The sequence below is a fragment of the Odocoileus virginianus genome, chromosome 10, assembly GCF_023699985.2.
Source record: "Odocoileus virginianus isolate 20LAN1187 ecotype Illinois chromosome 10, Ovbor_1.2, whole genome shotgun sequence".
Lineage (NCBI taxonomy): Eukaryota > Metazoa > Chordata > Mammalia > Artiodactyla > Cervidae > Odocoileus > Odocoileus virginianus.
Window position 1 is genome coordinate 337,480 of NC_069683.1, and position 15,802 is coordinate 353,281.

A 15,802-nucleotide genomic window follows, 5' to 3' on the forward strand; every position below is an offset into this window, starting at 1 on the left:
AATGAGATGGTTGGATGGCATCACCGACTCAACGGACATGAGTTTGAGTAAACTCCAGGAGTTGGTGATGGACAGGGAGGCCTGGCGTGCTGCGATTCATGGGGTCACAAAGAGTTGGACATGACTGAGTAACTGAACTGAACTGAACTGAACTGAACTGAAAAGGAATAGTTCCCTCAGAATAACATATTCCCAGTGGATTTTATTTCTGGGTGAAAATTTGTAGAAGAATATGGAGCTAGAGAAAAATCTAGAAGGTGGCTTGTATGATGAAATATTTCAAATATAATCTCCTGGAGGAAAAGTTGACCGAGTACTTGCTCTAGAGAAAAGAGGACTGAAGACAGAGAAGAGGCATAATCGCTCTTCTCACAAGTGGAAGGAGGGTCTTAACAGGGTGAAAATAAGAACAGTGGGAGGAAGTTGTCTGTAGACAGATTTTAGCTCGAGGTAGGTTACTGTACTTTAATAGCTGGAGTTGTCCAGGGAGGAGTGGAATATCTTACAAGTTAATGATCTCTCTCCCTGGAAGCTCAAGTGGAGTCTGGAACTCTCTCTGAGATAGAAGAGATTCTCAAGGAATCTAAATTCAACACTGTTCACCTTCTTTCTCTCCTGTATTTTCACTTATTAAATAATGCTTTCCTCCATTATTATTATCCTTTTTATTCCTGGGGTGCTCTTTAAACATTGTAAACAGAATCATGAGTTTTCATTTTGGTTAACAAAAGAAGACATGTAAAAAAAAAAAAAGTCCACCTTCCTTTGGCTAATTGCAAAGCCTCCTTTTTTTTTCTCCCCATTCAGGGTCTGCTTGGCCAATATTTGGAACATACTGTTATGACCTTCGAAGGAACAGGTATACTCTTTTAGTTCAGCTTTGTCTCCTCAGAAATAAGGAAACTGAAGTCTAGAGGCTTAGAGAGACTTGTACAAGGTAACACATATTCCTACTGGCAGAGCAAGCCTAGAACAAGGAGAGCATCACTGTGTGAAGACAGCTTAGTCTTTAGATTTCTGAATACTTGTGTTCTCATCCTGGTATATATTCTGCTAGCCACTTTAGTTTTCTTTTCTAAAGTAAAGAAGACAATGATACTTACAATAGGCTAAGTGGGAGAACCCACATAAAGTACCTCGTTCCCAGTAGATGTCCAATAAGTAAATGTAGCCACTCCTCCATCCACGCCCAGGACGCCGTGTTGCCCCGTGTGATAAAGCTTTATTTCAGTTAGTAGCAGCCACGTCCTCCGGCGCTCCTAGAACACCGTGTCTCAGCTGAGGACAGTCTTAGCTCCTGCAAACCATCCGGACATAATTATTAACAGCCTCCATTTCATTCTCAGCAGTGTCCTGATTTAGATAAGTCATAGAACTATCCTACCTAGATCCTGCTTAGTGCCCTCCTGAGGGCATTTTTCAGTTCTTTGTTCCTCATACTATAGATCAAGGGGTTTAAGATGGGAGTGATGAAGGTGTAGACCACAGACGCCACCCGGCCCGTGGCAGGGGAGTAGCTGGACCTGGGGGACAAGTATATGAAGCTGGTGCAGCCGTACTGCAGGAGGACCACCGAGAGGTGGGAGGAGCACGTGGAGCAGGCCCGGCGGCGCCCTTCCGCCGACCGGATCCGTAAGACGGTCGCCACGATGAAGACATAGGAGACGAAGATCATCGAGAGGGGAATGCTTAGGACGATAAAGCTGATGACATGCAGAGCTGTCTGCTGAACACGCGTGTCTGCGCAAGCCAGGCGCATGACAGCGGGCATGTCGCAGTAGAAGTGGTAGATTTCACTGTTGTTGCAGAACGGGAGGCGGAAGATTAAAACAGTCAGCGGTAGCGACAGCGAGAACCCTAGTACCAGGGACCCCACCATCAGCTCCACACACAAGGGCCAGCTCATGAGGAGGGTGTATCCTAAAGGGTAACGGATCGCTATCAACCGGTCGTAAGCCATTACCGCGAGCAGGACGCAGTCAGCCCCTCCCAGGAAGACGAAGAAAAACATCTGGGCGCCACATCCAGCGATAGAAACGGGGGTTCTGCCCATTGAAAGAAGGTTTGCCAAGGCCAGGGGGGCGATGGAAGATGTATAGAGGATTTCCAGAGCTGCCAGGTTAGCCAGGAAAAAGTACATGGGAGTGTGGAGGGAATGATTGATCTGAACAGTAACTGCAATGAGGGCATTTCCACCCAGGCTGGCCAGGTACATCGCCAGGAAGGCCACAAAAATCACCGCCTGGACCTTAGGGTCAGCTGAGAATGGACGAAAGAAGAATTGGACCTTTGCGGTTTTATTTATTTCCTCCATGGGTACCGCATTGGACCTATGAAAACGGAAGATGACATGAGTCTCTAAGTGTCTCTTTTGAATGTAAACTTTCTGTTTTCTGTTGGGGTACAGCTGATTAACAGAATTGCGGTAGTGTCAGCTGAACAGAGAAGGGACTCAGCATACATATACGGGTGTCCATTGTCCCCGAAACTGGCTTCCCACCCAGGCGTCCACGTATCACTGAGCGGAGTTCCGTGTGCTGTACCATGGGTCCCGCCAGAGTCCCAGACCGTGTACTCCCCCATGCCAGGCGTCTCTTCTGACAGGATGCTTTCCCGGCTCCTCCGTGCACAGAGGTGCCTCGGCCGCTTTCATTTCACAGCCGATCATGTGACATTAAATTTATACACTTGCCCCTCTCTCACCTTCCTTCCTTTTCCGTCCTGTGCTGAAGACTGAGAAATCCTCGGTGGTGGGGATTCTGACCACCTTTACTTTAATTCCAGTGTCTAGCACAGTACCTGGCAAAGAAAATTTCTCAAGAAGTACTTCTGAACAAACGAATGGATAAAGTCAATTTAAAGTTCAAATTTACAAAACAGATAAAATTGGGTATCAATTCATCATGGGAAATTTGAAATAAAAAATTTGAGGAACGTACAAGTAGATGCGTGTCAAAGTTTAAAGAAAACGGTGCGTTGTGATACTGTATCACAAGCTCTGTAGTTTGCGTACATACACGATTGATATTGTGTATAAAACAGATACCTAATGAGAACCTAGGGTAGCACAGGGAACTCTACTTAATGCTTTGTGCTGATCTCAATGGAAAGGAAACCCAGAAAAGGGGATATATATGTATGAATAGCTGATGTATGCTTCTGTACAGTAGAGACTAACAACATTGTACAGAAACTATACGCCAGAAAAATTTAAACAAACTGTAATTTAGTTTAAAACCTGTGGACTTTATTGATTTGTTTTGCTTCCTCTGTTTTATCCAATAATATCAGTATTTATTGGTCCCTGAACATTGATAGTGTCCTTCAGAATTTCTCATCTCTAAAGACTAATGTTATATGATATCACTCATGTGCAGAATCTAAAAAAGTGATACAAATGAACTTACTTGCAAAACAGAAACGGACTCACAGAGACCACACCCGGGGGAAGAGCTAGGGGTGGAGGGATAGATGGGAAGCTTGGAATTGGCGTGTGTTGTGCTTGGTCGCTCAGGCGTGTCCAACTCTCTGTGACCCCACAACTGCAGCCCGCCAGGCTCCCTGTCCATGGGATTCTCCAGTTAAGAATACTGGAGTGGGTTGCCATGCCCTCCTCCAGGGGATCTTCCTGACCCTGGGATCGAACCCAGGTCTCCCGCACTGCAGGTGATTTCTTCACCATCTGAGCCACAGGGGAAGCCCAAGAATACTGGAGTGGGCAGCCGATCCCTTCTCCAGGGGATCTCCAGACCCAGGAGTTGAGCTGGGGTCTCCTGCATTGCAGGCGGATTCCTTTCAGCTGAGCTAGCAGGGAAGCCCGGGACTGGCATGTATGCACTGCTATGTTTAAAATTGAACAAGGACCTGCTCTATAGCACAGGGAACACTGCTCACTGCTCCGTAACAACATACATGGGGAAAGAATTTGAAAAAGAAGAGATACATGCATAACTGAGTCACTTTGCTGTACCTGAAACTAACACAACACTGTTAATCAACTATGAAATAGAAATCAAGGACCTCCCTGGTCGCCCAGCGGTTCAGAATAAACCTGCCAAAGCAGAGAATGTGGGCTTGACCTCTGGTCTGGGAAGACTGCACATGCTGCAGGCCACGACTACTGCTGCTGCATTCCCTGAGCCCTTGCTCTGCAAGAAGAGAAGCCACTGCAATGGAGAGCAGCCCAGCTCACAGCAACCGGAGAAAGCCTGTGAGCAGCAGTGAAGGTTCAGGGCGGCCGAAAAGAAACAAGTAAACATTTAAACAACTAAAAGATTTCGCATACCTTTGCTTTGTTCCCTTCCCGCTACCCTATCAGTTCTTTCCGCTGTTATCTTCCATTGGGATTTTCGTGATGGCCTTCCCTCTAATCTTCCATTTCTCTTCTTTTCTCTCTATAATTCATCTTGCTCTCCATGATCACATAATTCATCTGCTTAAGGTTTTTTAATGCCTTCCTGTTTATTAAGTGCCAGCTTTCACACCCTCTGCTGGTTATGCCAGTCTCTCTTGGGTCTGACTTCTTTAGGCTAACCCCACTGAGGGCGGCCCTCGGTTATCCCTGCCATGCACCGTGTGGCCTACTCATTGGCCTCTTATCTATCCTTCACCTTTCTGCTTCATATAATTGTTCTCCTTCTAGCTAGAAAACGTCTCCCTTTTGCCTAATTTAGATCCTGCCCACTTTAGAAATTCTAGGTTATGTTCTCCTGTTGTGAAGTCTTTCTGGAGCACTCCAGTTTAAATCTCTCTCTCCTTTCTCCGAAGCTCTTCGTCACTCACAGTGTCATGACTTCGGGGTTAATATGCAGCCTTCACTGTCTCTGTGTGTCTCTCCAAATTACATTCGAGGTTCCTGGAGGACAAGGCCTCTGGCTTAGGACAAATTATCATTTATTCCAAGCTAAGTCCTAGGCAAAGTGACAGTGCTGAATACTTACTTGGGTTAGCTTGCTTCATCCATTCCAGTGGTCCCCAACGTTTCTGGCACCAGGGACCGGTTTTGTGGAAGACAGTTTTTCCACGGACCGTCGTTGGGGGAGATGGCTTGGGGATGATTTGAGTACATTACATTTGTTGTGCACTTTACTTCTATTATTATTACATCAGCTCCACTTCAAATCATCAGACATTAGACCCCAGAGGTTGGGGACACCTGTATTACACCACTTTAGTAAGCATGTACTATTATCTCCCCAATCTACAGATGAAGACATATAGGATTAAAAAGGTTAAGAAGTGCTTTGAAGTCAAGTAAATGAGCAGTAGGAAAGCTAGCATTTGAAAATCTGTTCATGGAACTTTTGTGCTTAATCTTTGTCTATACTACACTGCTTTCCTCTATGCTTTATGTCTCCGAAGTGGTGGCGTGGATGGTCAAGCATCAGCCTGCAATGCAGGAGACCCGGGTTCGATCCCTGGGTCAGGAAGATCCCCTGGAATAGGAAATGGCAACCCACTCCAGTATTTTTGCCTGGAGAATTCAACTGACGGAGGAGCCTGGAGGGCTGCAGCCCACGGGGTTATAAAGAGCCGGGTGTCACTGAGCAACTAACACTTCCGGCACTTTCAAGCGGTTTTGTTATTTGATTATAGTTCAGTCATAGGGAGAACTCTGGATGGTCTATTGGAAAAAGAGCACCTAAGATCTGAGACCAAAAATGTTGGATTACAGTATTTCTGGGCTAGAGAGGCATAATTATAATCTAGACCATGGCCTAATTGACCTTAATGTTTTATCTGTTAGCACAAATTTGGACTCACCTGAAGACAAAAGTAAAACCTTAATTTGGGAGCTCTGACTGTGGGATAAACAGGGAAGGGGGAATAATGTTCTGACCATCATTCAGAGGGCTGAAAGCCTGTTTGGAGCAGAGGTTTCTGGGTCTCCTGGAGGTACTCGAACCAGTTGGAGGATTCCTACATCAGATGCGCCCAAACAAATGTATCTTTGTCCTTATAAAACATTCTTGAATAATACTGTCTATATGTCATTATAAATGAGTTTTATATATGAATTTATAAATTCATAAATAGCATTCATAAAATTAGTTCATAAAATAAAATGTTTTATGTTGTTGTTGAGTCACTAAGTCACGTCTGACTCTTTGCAACCCTATGGACTGCAAATTTTAAATATGTCTGTAAATCTGAGAAAATTATATGTCTGAAGAGACTATTTACTTTCTGAAAGAGACTCCAAGAGTATTTTCTGGCAGCAGCATCTGGAAAGATGAGCCAAAATTATGTCCCTTCACTGTTAATACCTTGAGTCATATGGAATTCGCTTCTGAAAGTTAATAATGGTAGCATATAGGCAATCTCACATAATACTTTTCAACATAATACTTTCACAGGCACAGTCTGAGTAAATCAAATGATATGTTCAGACCAACAGCATTCAACAAAAGGCATTATGCTCCTATTGCATAATACTGGATAATATTTATTGGGTCCTGTATGCCATGCTGATCTTGTTACAGGCATCTTTCCCTTAAATGGCCCTTCAGTCCTTTATTGTCTGTATTTTTTTTAGATGAAGACATTCAGGCTTAAAGGTTTTAACCAACTTGCCCAGCTGGCAAATGGGAAAGGAGCAATTCCTAGTTCAGGCTGAAGCAAATCTCAGCTTCTGTCATTAAAGTCAAGTATACCTCGCTGAGCGGTGCTCTGTGTATGAGGCTGACTGCTGGGTGTCCGGGAGAGTCAAGTCCTTTCGTTCTAATTGTCCTTCATCAACAAGCCTTTTTCCGTAAAGTGAGTGCCACAAACCTTTCTCAGATCCTTACAAAGCCAGTGCTCAGAACCCTAACTTATAATCTCCCTCTTTTCTTTTCGTGCTTTCTTTTCACCCTGTCTCACCAACGACTCCTTTAATCACTATTTATTTTCATAAATTAAAAACATTAATTTTTATTGGAGCACAGTTGCTTCAGAGTGTTAGTTGCTGCGCAGAGAGGGAACCGGCCGTGCAGACACTCACATCCCCTTTGCTGGCCTTCCGTCCCGCTCAGGCCTTCACAGCGGGCTGCGCGGAGCACCCTGTGCTGCTGGTTTTCATTCAGTATCCACCTTAATAAATATTAAGAGACACTTATTGAGACCCTCCACTATGTCAGGCATAGCTCTAGTTTCTGGGAGGAGAGGGAGAAGGGTGGAGAATGAGAGGGCGTGTCAACACTCCAAGAGCTCAAAATTGAATGAGAGATACAGTGATAAAAAGAACATAAGTCAAGTTCAGCTAAGGGTGTCGTAAAAGGAAAAGGTGTGTGCAAAACGCAGGCACATCTCTTTCTATCCAATGATGCTTTTTGAAAAGTTCATGTAATTAGAATTATTTTTCTCATGCATATGGAGGATTTTTTTCTTTTTTAAAAAAATTTAGTTTTCAACTGGAGGATAATTGCTTTATAGAATTTTGTTGTTTTCTGGCAAACCTCAACATGAATCAGCCATAGGTACACACATATGGGGGATTCTTAATGAGAGGGAAGCTTCTAGCTATTCCTCTCATAACAGAGGTCGACATTTTCTAGTTCTTGGACTTCTATAAGCTTGATGTTTGTGATGATGGATTTTTTAAACCAGAGAAATCCTTGAAAGGACTGACATCTCTGTATTTCAGGTTAGGATAGTGTTGGACTCGATCTAATCTAGGGGCTTCCCTGGTGGCTTAGTGGTAAAGAACCCACTGCCCGTGCAGAAGACACAGATTTGATCCCTGGGCTGGGAAGATCCCCTGGAGTGGGACATGGCAACCCGCTCCAGTATTCTTGCCTGGGAAATTCTCATGGACAGGGGAACCTGGTGGGCTGCAGTCCACGGGCTCAGAAAAGATTCAGACACAACTGAGTGACTGAAACAGCAGTCTGATCTGGACCACGATCCCTTGACCATACTGGACAGAGCCTCCTTCCGGCCATTCATCATTTTGAAGAGCATGGATTTCACAGCATGTATTATAGAACTCCCCTTCAACTGTCTAGTATAGAACACTGGTTCTGAGTCAAAACTGAACTTCAACTGTTTCTGGGAAAAGTTCCATACTTAGCTTCTGCTCCTGGACAATGTCCACCACGAGGCTTGTCCTGGTTACAATTTAGAGATTTTCCCAAGCTTCTAAAACGGAGTCTAGAAGAAGATTCTTACCTTTTAATGTATCATGAGGGCTCCAAGCCACTGCAGATTCACGTGGAATCTTTGCTAAGTGCTGAGGACACCAGTGGTCTGGCCTCAAAGAATCCCGAGGCTGCTTTGCTGATCACTCATGGATTCGAGTATATCGCTGTGTTAAAGCACTTCTCAAACTAGATCTGATTCAACTCTGGGACTGAGAGAATGTTTCATCCTGCCTCTTCTTTCTGTATAAGGCAACACCTGGCTTTACTTATCATATCTCTGTAGCCTGGAACTAACCTCTGAAGTTCCTGTGATGTTTAAACTTAAAATTATCATCAAATAATGACATTCATAATAACAAAGCTGACTAAAGGGACACGCTTGGTCCCCAGAGATGACTTGGGAAGGTCTGTCTGGGAAGCATAAAGCTACAAGATTAAATTCAGTGTTCCTAATATTTAAAATTGCGTCAGGACTATTCCATTGGTACATCTTCCCTAAGGATTAATTCTTCAGTCACTTGATGAATTCAATGATGAGGTTAGCTGGGGATAAGAAAAATGATTATTTTAACTGATTTACCTTGAAATCTTATTCAAAACAGGAAATGTCCACGTGGAGTGTTATTCATTGCCCTTTTCCATGTTCTGCAACATCCCATTCTCTCTCTGTTTTATGACTTCATTTATTTCCTTGACTCTGCAGGGTCTCCGCTGCTGTGTGGGCTTTTCTCTAGTTGCAACAAGCAGGGGCTACTCTCCTGTTGCAGAGCGCGGGCTCCGGGCTTCTGGGGTCGGTAGGTGTGGCTCCCAGGCCTAGGACACAGGCTCAACAGTTGTGCACGAGTTTCGTTGCTCTGCGGCGCGTGGCGTCTTCCCGGATCAGGCACTGAACTCTTGTCTCCTGCACTGGCAGGCGGATTCTTTACCACTGAGCCACCAGGGATGCCCTCCCCTTCTTCTCTTTGTTCCTGGGAAATTAATTCCTCCTGACTTTCCTCTCATATCGTTGATATTTCTTCTTAGTCTCAGTTCAGTTCAGGCGCTCAGTCGTGTCCAACTCTTTGCGACCCCATGGACTGCAGCACGCCAGGACTCCATGTCCATCACCAACTCCCAGAGTTTGCCCAAACTCATGTCCATTGAGTCGGTGATGCCATTGAACCATCTCATCCTCTGTCGTCCCCTTCTCCTCCCACCTTCAATCTTTCCCAGCATCAGGGTCTTTCCCAGTGAGTCAGTTCTTCGCATCAGGTGGCCAAAGTATTGGAGTTTCAGCTTCAGCATCAGTCCTTCCAGTGAATATTCAGGACTGATCTCCTTTAGAATGGACTGGTTTGATTTACGATTAATTTTTTAGTCTATATTGCTGGTTTTCCCACTCAAGCTGGGTCTTTGTCTCAGTTTCTCTTTTCTATTTACATCTTTTGGGGATAAGTAATCCAGTTTAGTTATTTGACTTTAAATACAAACAACAGGCTGGTAACTCTCAAATGTATTATTTCCAGCCCTTGGACACCAAGGAGTCAATCCTAAAGGAAATCAGTCCTGAATATTCATTGGAAGGACTGAGGCTGAAGCTGAAGCTCCAATACTTTGACCATGTGATATGAAGAACTGACTCATTGGAAAAGACCCTGATGCTGGGAAAGACTGAAGGCAGGAGGAGAAGGGGATGACAGAGGATGAGACGGTTGGATGGCATCACCGACTGAATGGACGTGAGTTTGAATAAGCTCCGGGAGATGGTGATGGACAGGGAGGACTGGCGTGCTGCAGTCCATGGGGTCACAAAGAGTTGGACATGATTGAGCGACTGAACTGAACTGAACCATGGTCTAGCTAATTAATACATCCTTCAATTCATGTAGCTTTTTGTATGTGTGTTAAGAATACTTAATATCAATGTGCTTAGAAAACTTCAGGTATACCGTGTGTTTTTGTTAACTTCAGTCGCCATGTTGTACGTTCGAGCTTTGGAACTTACTCCTCTTATAACTGAAACTCGTACCCTTTGGCCAACATCTCCCTGTCCTCGCCACTCCCTAGCCCTTGGTAGCCACCCTTCTACTCTTTGTTTCCACGAGTTCAACTTTAGATTCCACATGTAAATGATAGCACCATTTGTTTTCTTGTGTCTAGCTTATTTCACTTAAAGTAACCTCCTCCATGTTCATCTATGTTGTCTCAGATGGGAGGATATCATTATTAGGCTGACTAATATTGTGTTTTTTAATGTATATGTACATACACACACATATATGTATATACTTTTTAATTCATTCATCCTTCAATAGACATTTGGCTTGATTCCGTATCTCAGATACTCCGAATAATGCTGCCATGAAGACGGGAATGCAGATATCTCTTTGAGATGCTGATTTCATCTCCTTTGGCTGTCTACCAAGGAGTGGGATTGCTAGATTCCACTGCCACGTGGTAGTTCTGTTTTTAATTGTTTGCAGAACCTCCGTGCTCTTTTCCACAGTGGCTGCACCAGTTTAAATTCTCAGGAACAGTGTATAAGACATCCCTTTCCCCCACAGCCTCACCAAGACCTGTTATCTTTTGACTTTTGGATAATAGCCATCCTAACAGGAGTGAGGTGATACCTCACTGTGGTTTTTATTTGTATTTTCTTGATACATAGTTGCATTGAACATGTTTTTATATACTGTTTGGCCATTTGTGTGTCTTCTTTGGAGAAAGGTTTATTTGGGGTTTTTGCCCATTTAAATATTGGATTATTTGTGGGTTTTTTGCTTTTGTGTTGTATACATTCTTTACATACTTTGGGTGTTTTCCCATTATCACATTTATGGTTTGCAAACATTTTCCCTCATTCTTCAGGTTACCTTTTTACTTTCTTGATTGTTTTCTTTGCTGTGCAGAAACTTCTTAGTTTGATGTAGTCCTAGTTGTTTATTTTTGCTTTTCTTGTTCATGCTTTTGGTGTCACCATGGAAAAATCATCGCCAAGATCAGTATCATGCAGTCTCCCTCTGTGTTCTCCTTCAGGAATTGTATGGTTTCAGGTCTTATGTCTATGTTCTTAACAAATTTTGATTTTTGTGTGTGGTGTAAGATAAAGACCCAGTTTCATTTTCTTTTTTTAATGTAGATATACAATTTTCCTCATATTGTTTGTTAAAGAGACTCTCCTTTCTCCACTATGTATTCTTGAACATGTTTTATGTTTGCAACTCCATGGAGTTGCAGAGTTGGACAAGACTTGGTGACTAAACCACCATGTGCACTTTTCTGGGTACTTCACATGTATCACTTAATATTCACAATCAGCTTGATGAAGGAGGTGGTACTTCACATGTATCACTTAATATTCACAATCAGCTTGATGAAGGAGGTGGTACTTCACATGTATCACTTAATATTCACAATCAGCTTGATGAAGGAGGTGGTACTTCACATGTATCACTTAATATTCACAATCAGCTTGATGAAGGAGGTGGTACTTCACATGTATCACTTAATATTCACAATCAGCTTGATGAAGGAGGTGGTACTTCACATGTATCACTTAACATTCACAATCAGCTTGATGAAGGAGGTGGTACTTCACATGTACCACTTAATATTCACAATTAGCTTGATGAAGGAGGTGGTACTATTAACCTCATTTTTCAGATAAAGAAACTGAGGGATAGATGTTGAGTAACTTACCCAAGGTCATACAACCAAAGAATGGCACCCAAATCCAAACCTCTGCTCCCCCGAGCTAAAGCAGGAATCAGAGACCTTCCCAGCGGTCCAGTGGTTAAGCTCTGCCTTGCAATGCAGGACACACCACTCTGATTCCCGGTCTGGGACTGAGATCCCGCGTGACGTGGAGCAACAAGCCCGGGCGCTGCAGCAAAAGCTCCCGGGTGATGTGCAGCGAAGGTCCCGCGTGCCACAGCCAAGGCCCACTGCAGCCAACTAGCAATAAGTGAATAAAGATTTTCAACAATACATGCAGCAGGTATCAGCAAACTACAGCCTAGAGGCCCCATCTGCAGGCTGCTTAGTTTTGTAAATCATGTTCATTGGAACACAGTCATACTTATTTATTTCTCTGTTGCTGGGGGCTGCTTTTGGGTTACAACAGCAAAGATGAACAACTGTGACAGAGACTGTATGGCCCATAAATCCTAAAAATATATATCCTCTGGGACTTTACAGAAAACATTTGGTGCAGACCTTAATTCTCCATCATGCACTGACTCTTCATACTAAAAGACTATGTTAAATTCTCACAGAAGGCATCATTTTAAATGGTGGACAACCAAACCAGGTTCATAAAATATCAGGTGCTAGAAAGGGCACCCACTACTACAATGATTATTCAAGACTTTGCAGAGGTTCTAAATAATGCATTAAGACGAGAAAATAAAATAATTGGCCTCAGATGATATGATTTTACACCTTGAAAACGTTAGAATAAGTCTTCATTTATTTCACGTTAAAACTATTAAACTCGCTTTTTCTCCGCGCGTGGCTGCTTTGCCACGTTGCGTTAGTTTCCGCCGCGCAGTGAAGTGAATCGGCCGCACGTGTACGCATAGATCCCGTCCCCTCGGACGTCCTTCCCATCCAGGTCGCCCCAGGGCGTTACGTAGAGGTCCCGTGCCCTGCAGAAGGTTCTCATTAGTTGTCTCCTTTACACGTAGGGCCGATAGTGTGTGCGCGTCGGCCGCGGTCTTCCGGCACCCCATCCCCCTCTTTGGTGTCCCTACGCTTGACCTCGACATCTGTGTCTCCGTGTCTGCTTTGCAGATAGGCTCGTCTATACTGTTTTACTGGGTTCCACATATATGAGTTAATCTGTGAGCTTTGTTTTTCTGACTTACTTCACTCTGCATGATACTCTCTAGGTCCATCCATGTCTCTACAAATGACCCGGTTTCGTTCTTTTTCATCGCAGAGTGATATTCCACTGTATGTCTGACCTGCATCTTCTTTATCCATTCCTCTGTTGATAGACACTGAGGTTGCTTCCCTGTCCCGGATATTGTAATAGTGCTGCGATTAACATTGGGGTGCATGTATCTTTCATGGTTTTCTCTGGGTCTATGCCCAGGAATGGGATTGTTGGGTCATATGGTGTAGAACACAATAATCTTGCTTCTGCATGTTTTAATTTCTGTGTTTGAGGACTCTGTTTAAAAATCATTTTCCTAGAAAGATCATCTTCTGTGCCCTTTAAAGTTGCCCACTCCTACACCCATTCCTCTGCTTTATTTGCCACATATCATTACCTAAATTTACTTTTTAATTCACTGTCCAGTCTTTCTCACGAGGATGTCAGCTTCCTCAAGCCTAGGACTTGTCTGTCTTGTTTACCGCTGTTTCCACTGGCTACATCAGTGTCAGGAGCACAGAGCAGGTACTCAGTACAGCGGTGTGAGGTGAACTCAGTGGAGATTCCTGTGAAAGAAGAGATGACACAGTGGACACCAGGGTCTAGCACCCCTCAGGACGCTCCGGCAGCTCTTCTCTCCAGTGACACATCACGTTTCCCAAGCTCTCAGGGCAACAATGCCTGACGATCCTGCTGCTAACTAAGCCTCCTGAAGATTTTCAACAAGCCTGAGGTAAGGTTTGGCTTTTGTTTGAAAAAAAAAGCCTCTTTGGTGACCCTTTTCCTGCAGTCCATGGGCTCGCAAAGGGTCAGACACAACTGAGTGACTAACACTTTCACTTTCTTCTCCTTCCTTTTTTCTTCTTCCTACGTTTTAAGGCTAGGCAATTAAATGTACCACGAATTTGCAGAAAACAGGCCAAGTTCCTCATTTCTCCTCACAGCACATGTTTATAACTATTGATGGGCTCCTAAGGGCTTCCCAGGTGATGCTAGTGGTAAAGAAACAGCCTGCCAATACAGAAGACATAAGAAATGTGGGTTCGATCCCTGAGTCAGGAAGATCCCCTGGAGAAGGAGATAGCAACCCACTCCAGTATTCTTGTCTGGGAAATCCCATGGACAGAGGAGCCTGAAAGGCTACCAGTCCAAGGGGTTGCAAAGAGGCACGACTGAGCGACTAACAGTGACACAAATTGGCTCTTAAGGCTTTGGTCCGGTTACAAAGATGTTTCACGCTGCTGTGTGTGTGCTGGGTGGAGGATTTAGCTTCCTTGGCTTATTTTTTTATTATTTTATTTAATTATTTATTAAATGTTGCGGCCACACTGGGTCTTCGTCGGCGCGCTCGGGCCTTCTCTAGCTGCGGTGAGCGGGGCCACTCTCTCGCCCTGGTGCAGGGCCTTCGCGTCGCAGTGGCTTCTCTTGTTGTGCACCATGGGCTCTGAAGCGTGCGAGCTTCAGCAGCTGCAGCTCGCGGGCCCGAGAGCCCCGGCCCAGTAGTGGGGGTGCACAGGCTTGGTTGCCCCGTGAAACGTGAGATCTTCCTGGACCAGGTATAGAACCCGTGTCCCCTGATTAGCAGGAAGACTCTTAACCACTGGACCACCAGGGAAGCCTTTCTTTGCTTATTTTTAAGCTGGCTTTCCTCTACTCACACTTTCCACCTTTCATCTCTTCTCGATTCTTTTCCTAGTGAAGGCATTTTAAGGCACTGAGTTCATATACCACGTTATTTAACGATTCTTGAACAATTAGAGGATTTGTTCCCTGTGGGTGGCACGATTTGCTTCTTTCTTTTAGGTACAGAAATACTGGTACTAAAAATAGCTTTATATGAAGATCTCCTCCATTCCTTTGACTTGCTTCTTTAGAATTAATTCCCAGCAGTAGAAATATTAAGTGCCTATTTTTTTGTATGTAGTCATCTTTATTATAGTTCATGAATAATTAGAAATAGACATGGATTTCTTCATTAAGACCCCTAGACTCTCGTGAGTGTCTGTTTTCCATGCGTTAGAAAATCCACTGCTGACTTGAGAATGGTGGCCAGGCCAGCGTCTTAGCATCACCATGACAGATTCGCGTCTCATAGGAAGCCTGAATGGGTCTGTGGGCCGCCCAGATCCCCTGTGCTGTGGTAACAGGCACGTCCACCCTTAAGTGCCCTCTGGAATTCCTTATACCTTTCCCTGGTGGTCCAGTGGTAAAGAATCTGCCAATGTGGGAGACGTGGGTTCGCTCCCTGGTCCGAGGAGATCTCACCTGCTGCGGAGCAGCTAAGGCCGTGGGCCGCAGCTACCCAGGCTGGGTCTGGAGCCCGGGTGCGGCAGCTGCTGAAGCCCGACGCCCTGGAGCCGCTGCTGCAGGACCGGAGACGGCCGGGCCTCCGGACGCGGGCGGAGCGCGCGGAGCAGCCGAGACCCGGCGCAGCCAGAAGTGAATACAGAAGCGAGCAAGCAAATACATAAAGCTAAAACAAAATTTCAGTAGGCACCTGGGCAACAGAACATTCTATCACTCTGCTGGGTTTTAGGTACAGTTCCGGGGTTAAATGCTGCGCCCAAACAGTATTTTCAGATTGTCCAGGTGGACCTTCCAGAAGTGGTGTGTTCCTTTACCAAGTCAAGTGAAGGCCCCCGAAGCACTGTGCTAACCGCAGTAACGATCTGCTCCTTTCCATCTGTGGGAGACAGCGCGACTAAGCACATAAAACATCGTGTGAACCGCAGAGGGTGGGTGAGCTTCCTCTTCTCTCCCTGAATCAAGTTGTTTGGAATGCCAGGCACACGCAGAACGGGAGTCTTTCCCGAAAAAGCTTCAATTT

The 15,802-nt window shown here is 44.7% G+C and overlaps 1 protein-coding gene across 1 annotated transcript; it reads right to left on the minus strand.

Annotated features, from left to right (window-relative positions):
• Nucleotides 1–1,384: 1,384 nt before the first annotated feature.
• OR10V1 (olfactory receptor family 10 subfamily V member 1) lies at nt 1,385–2,314 on the minus strand. Its single transcript, XM_020900105.2, has one exon. The coding sequence runs from the start codon at nt 2,312–2,314 to the stop codon at nt 1,385–1,387; it is 930 nt and encodes a 309-aa protein (XP_020755764.2).
• Nucleotides 2,315–15,802: the final 13,488 nt, after the last annotated feature.

What these genes read in the sequence shown, in the direction of transcription:
- OR10V1 (XM_020900105.2), bottom strand. Translation starts at nt 2,314, where the DNA reads ATGGAGGAAATAAATAAAACCGCAAAGGTCCAATTCTTCTTTCGTCCA.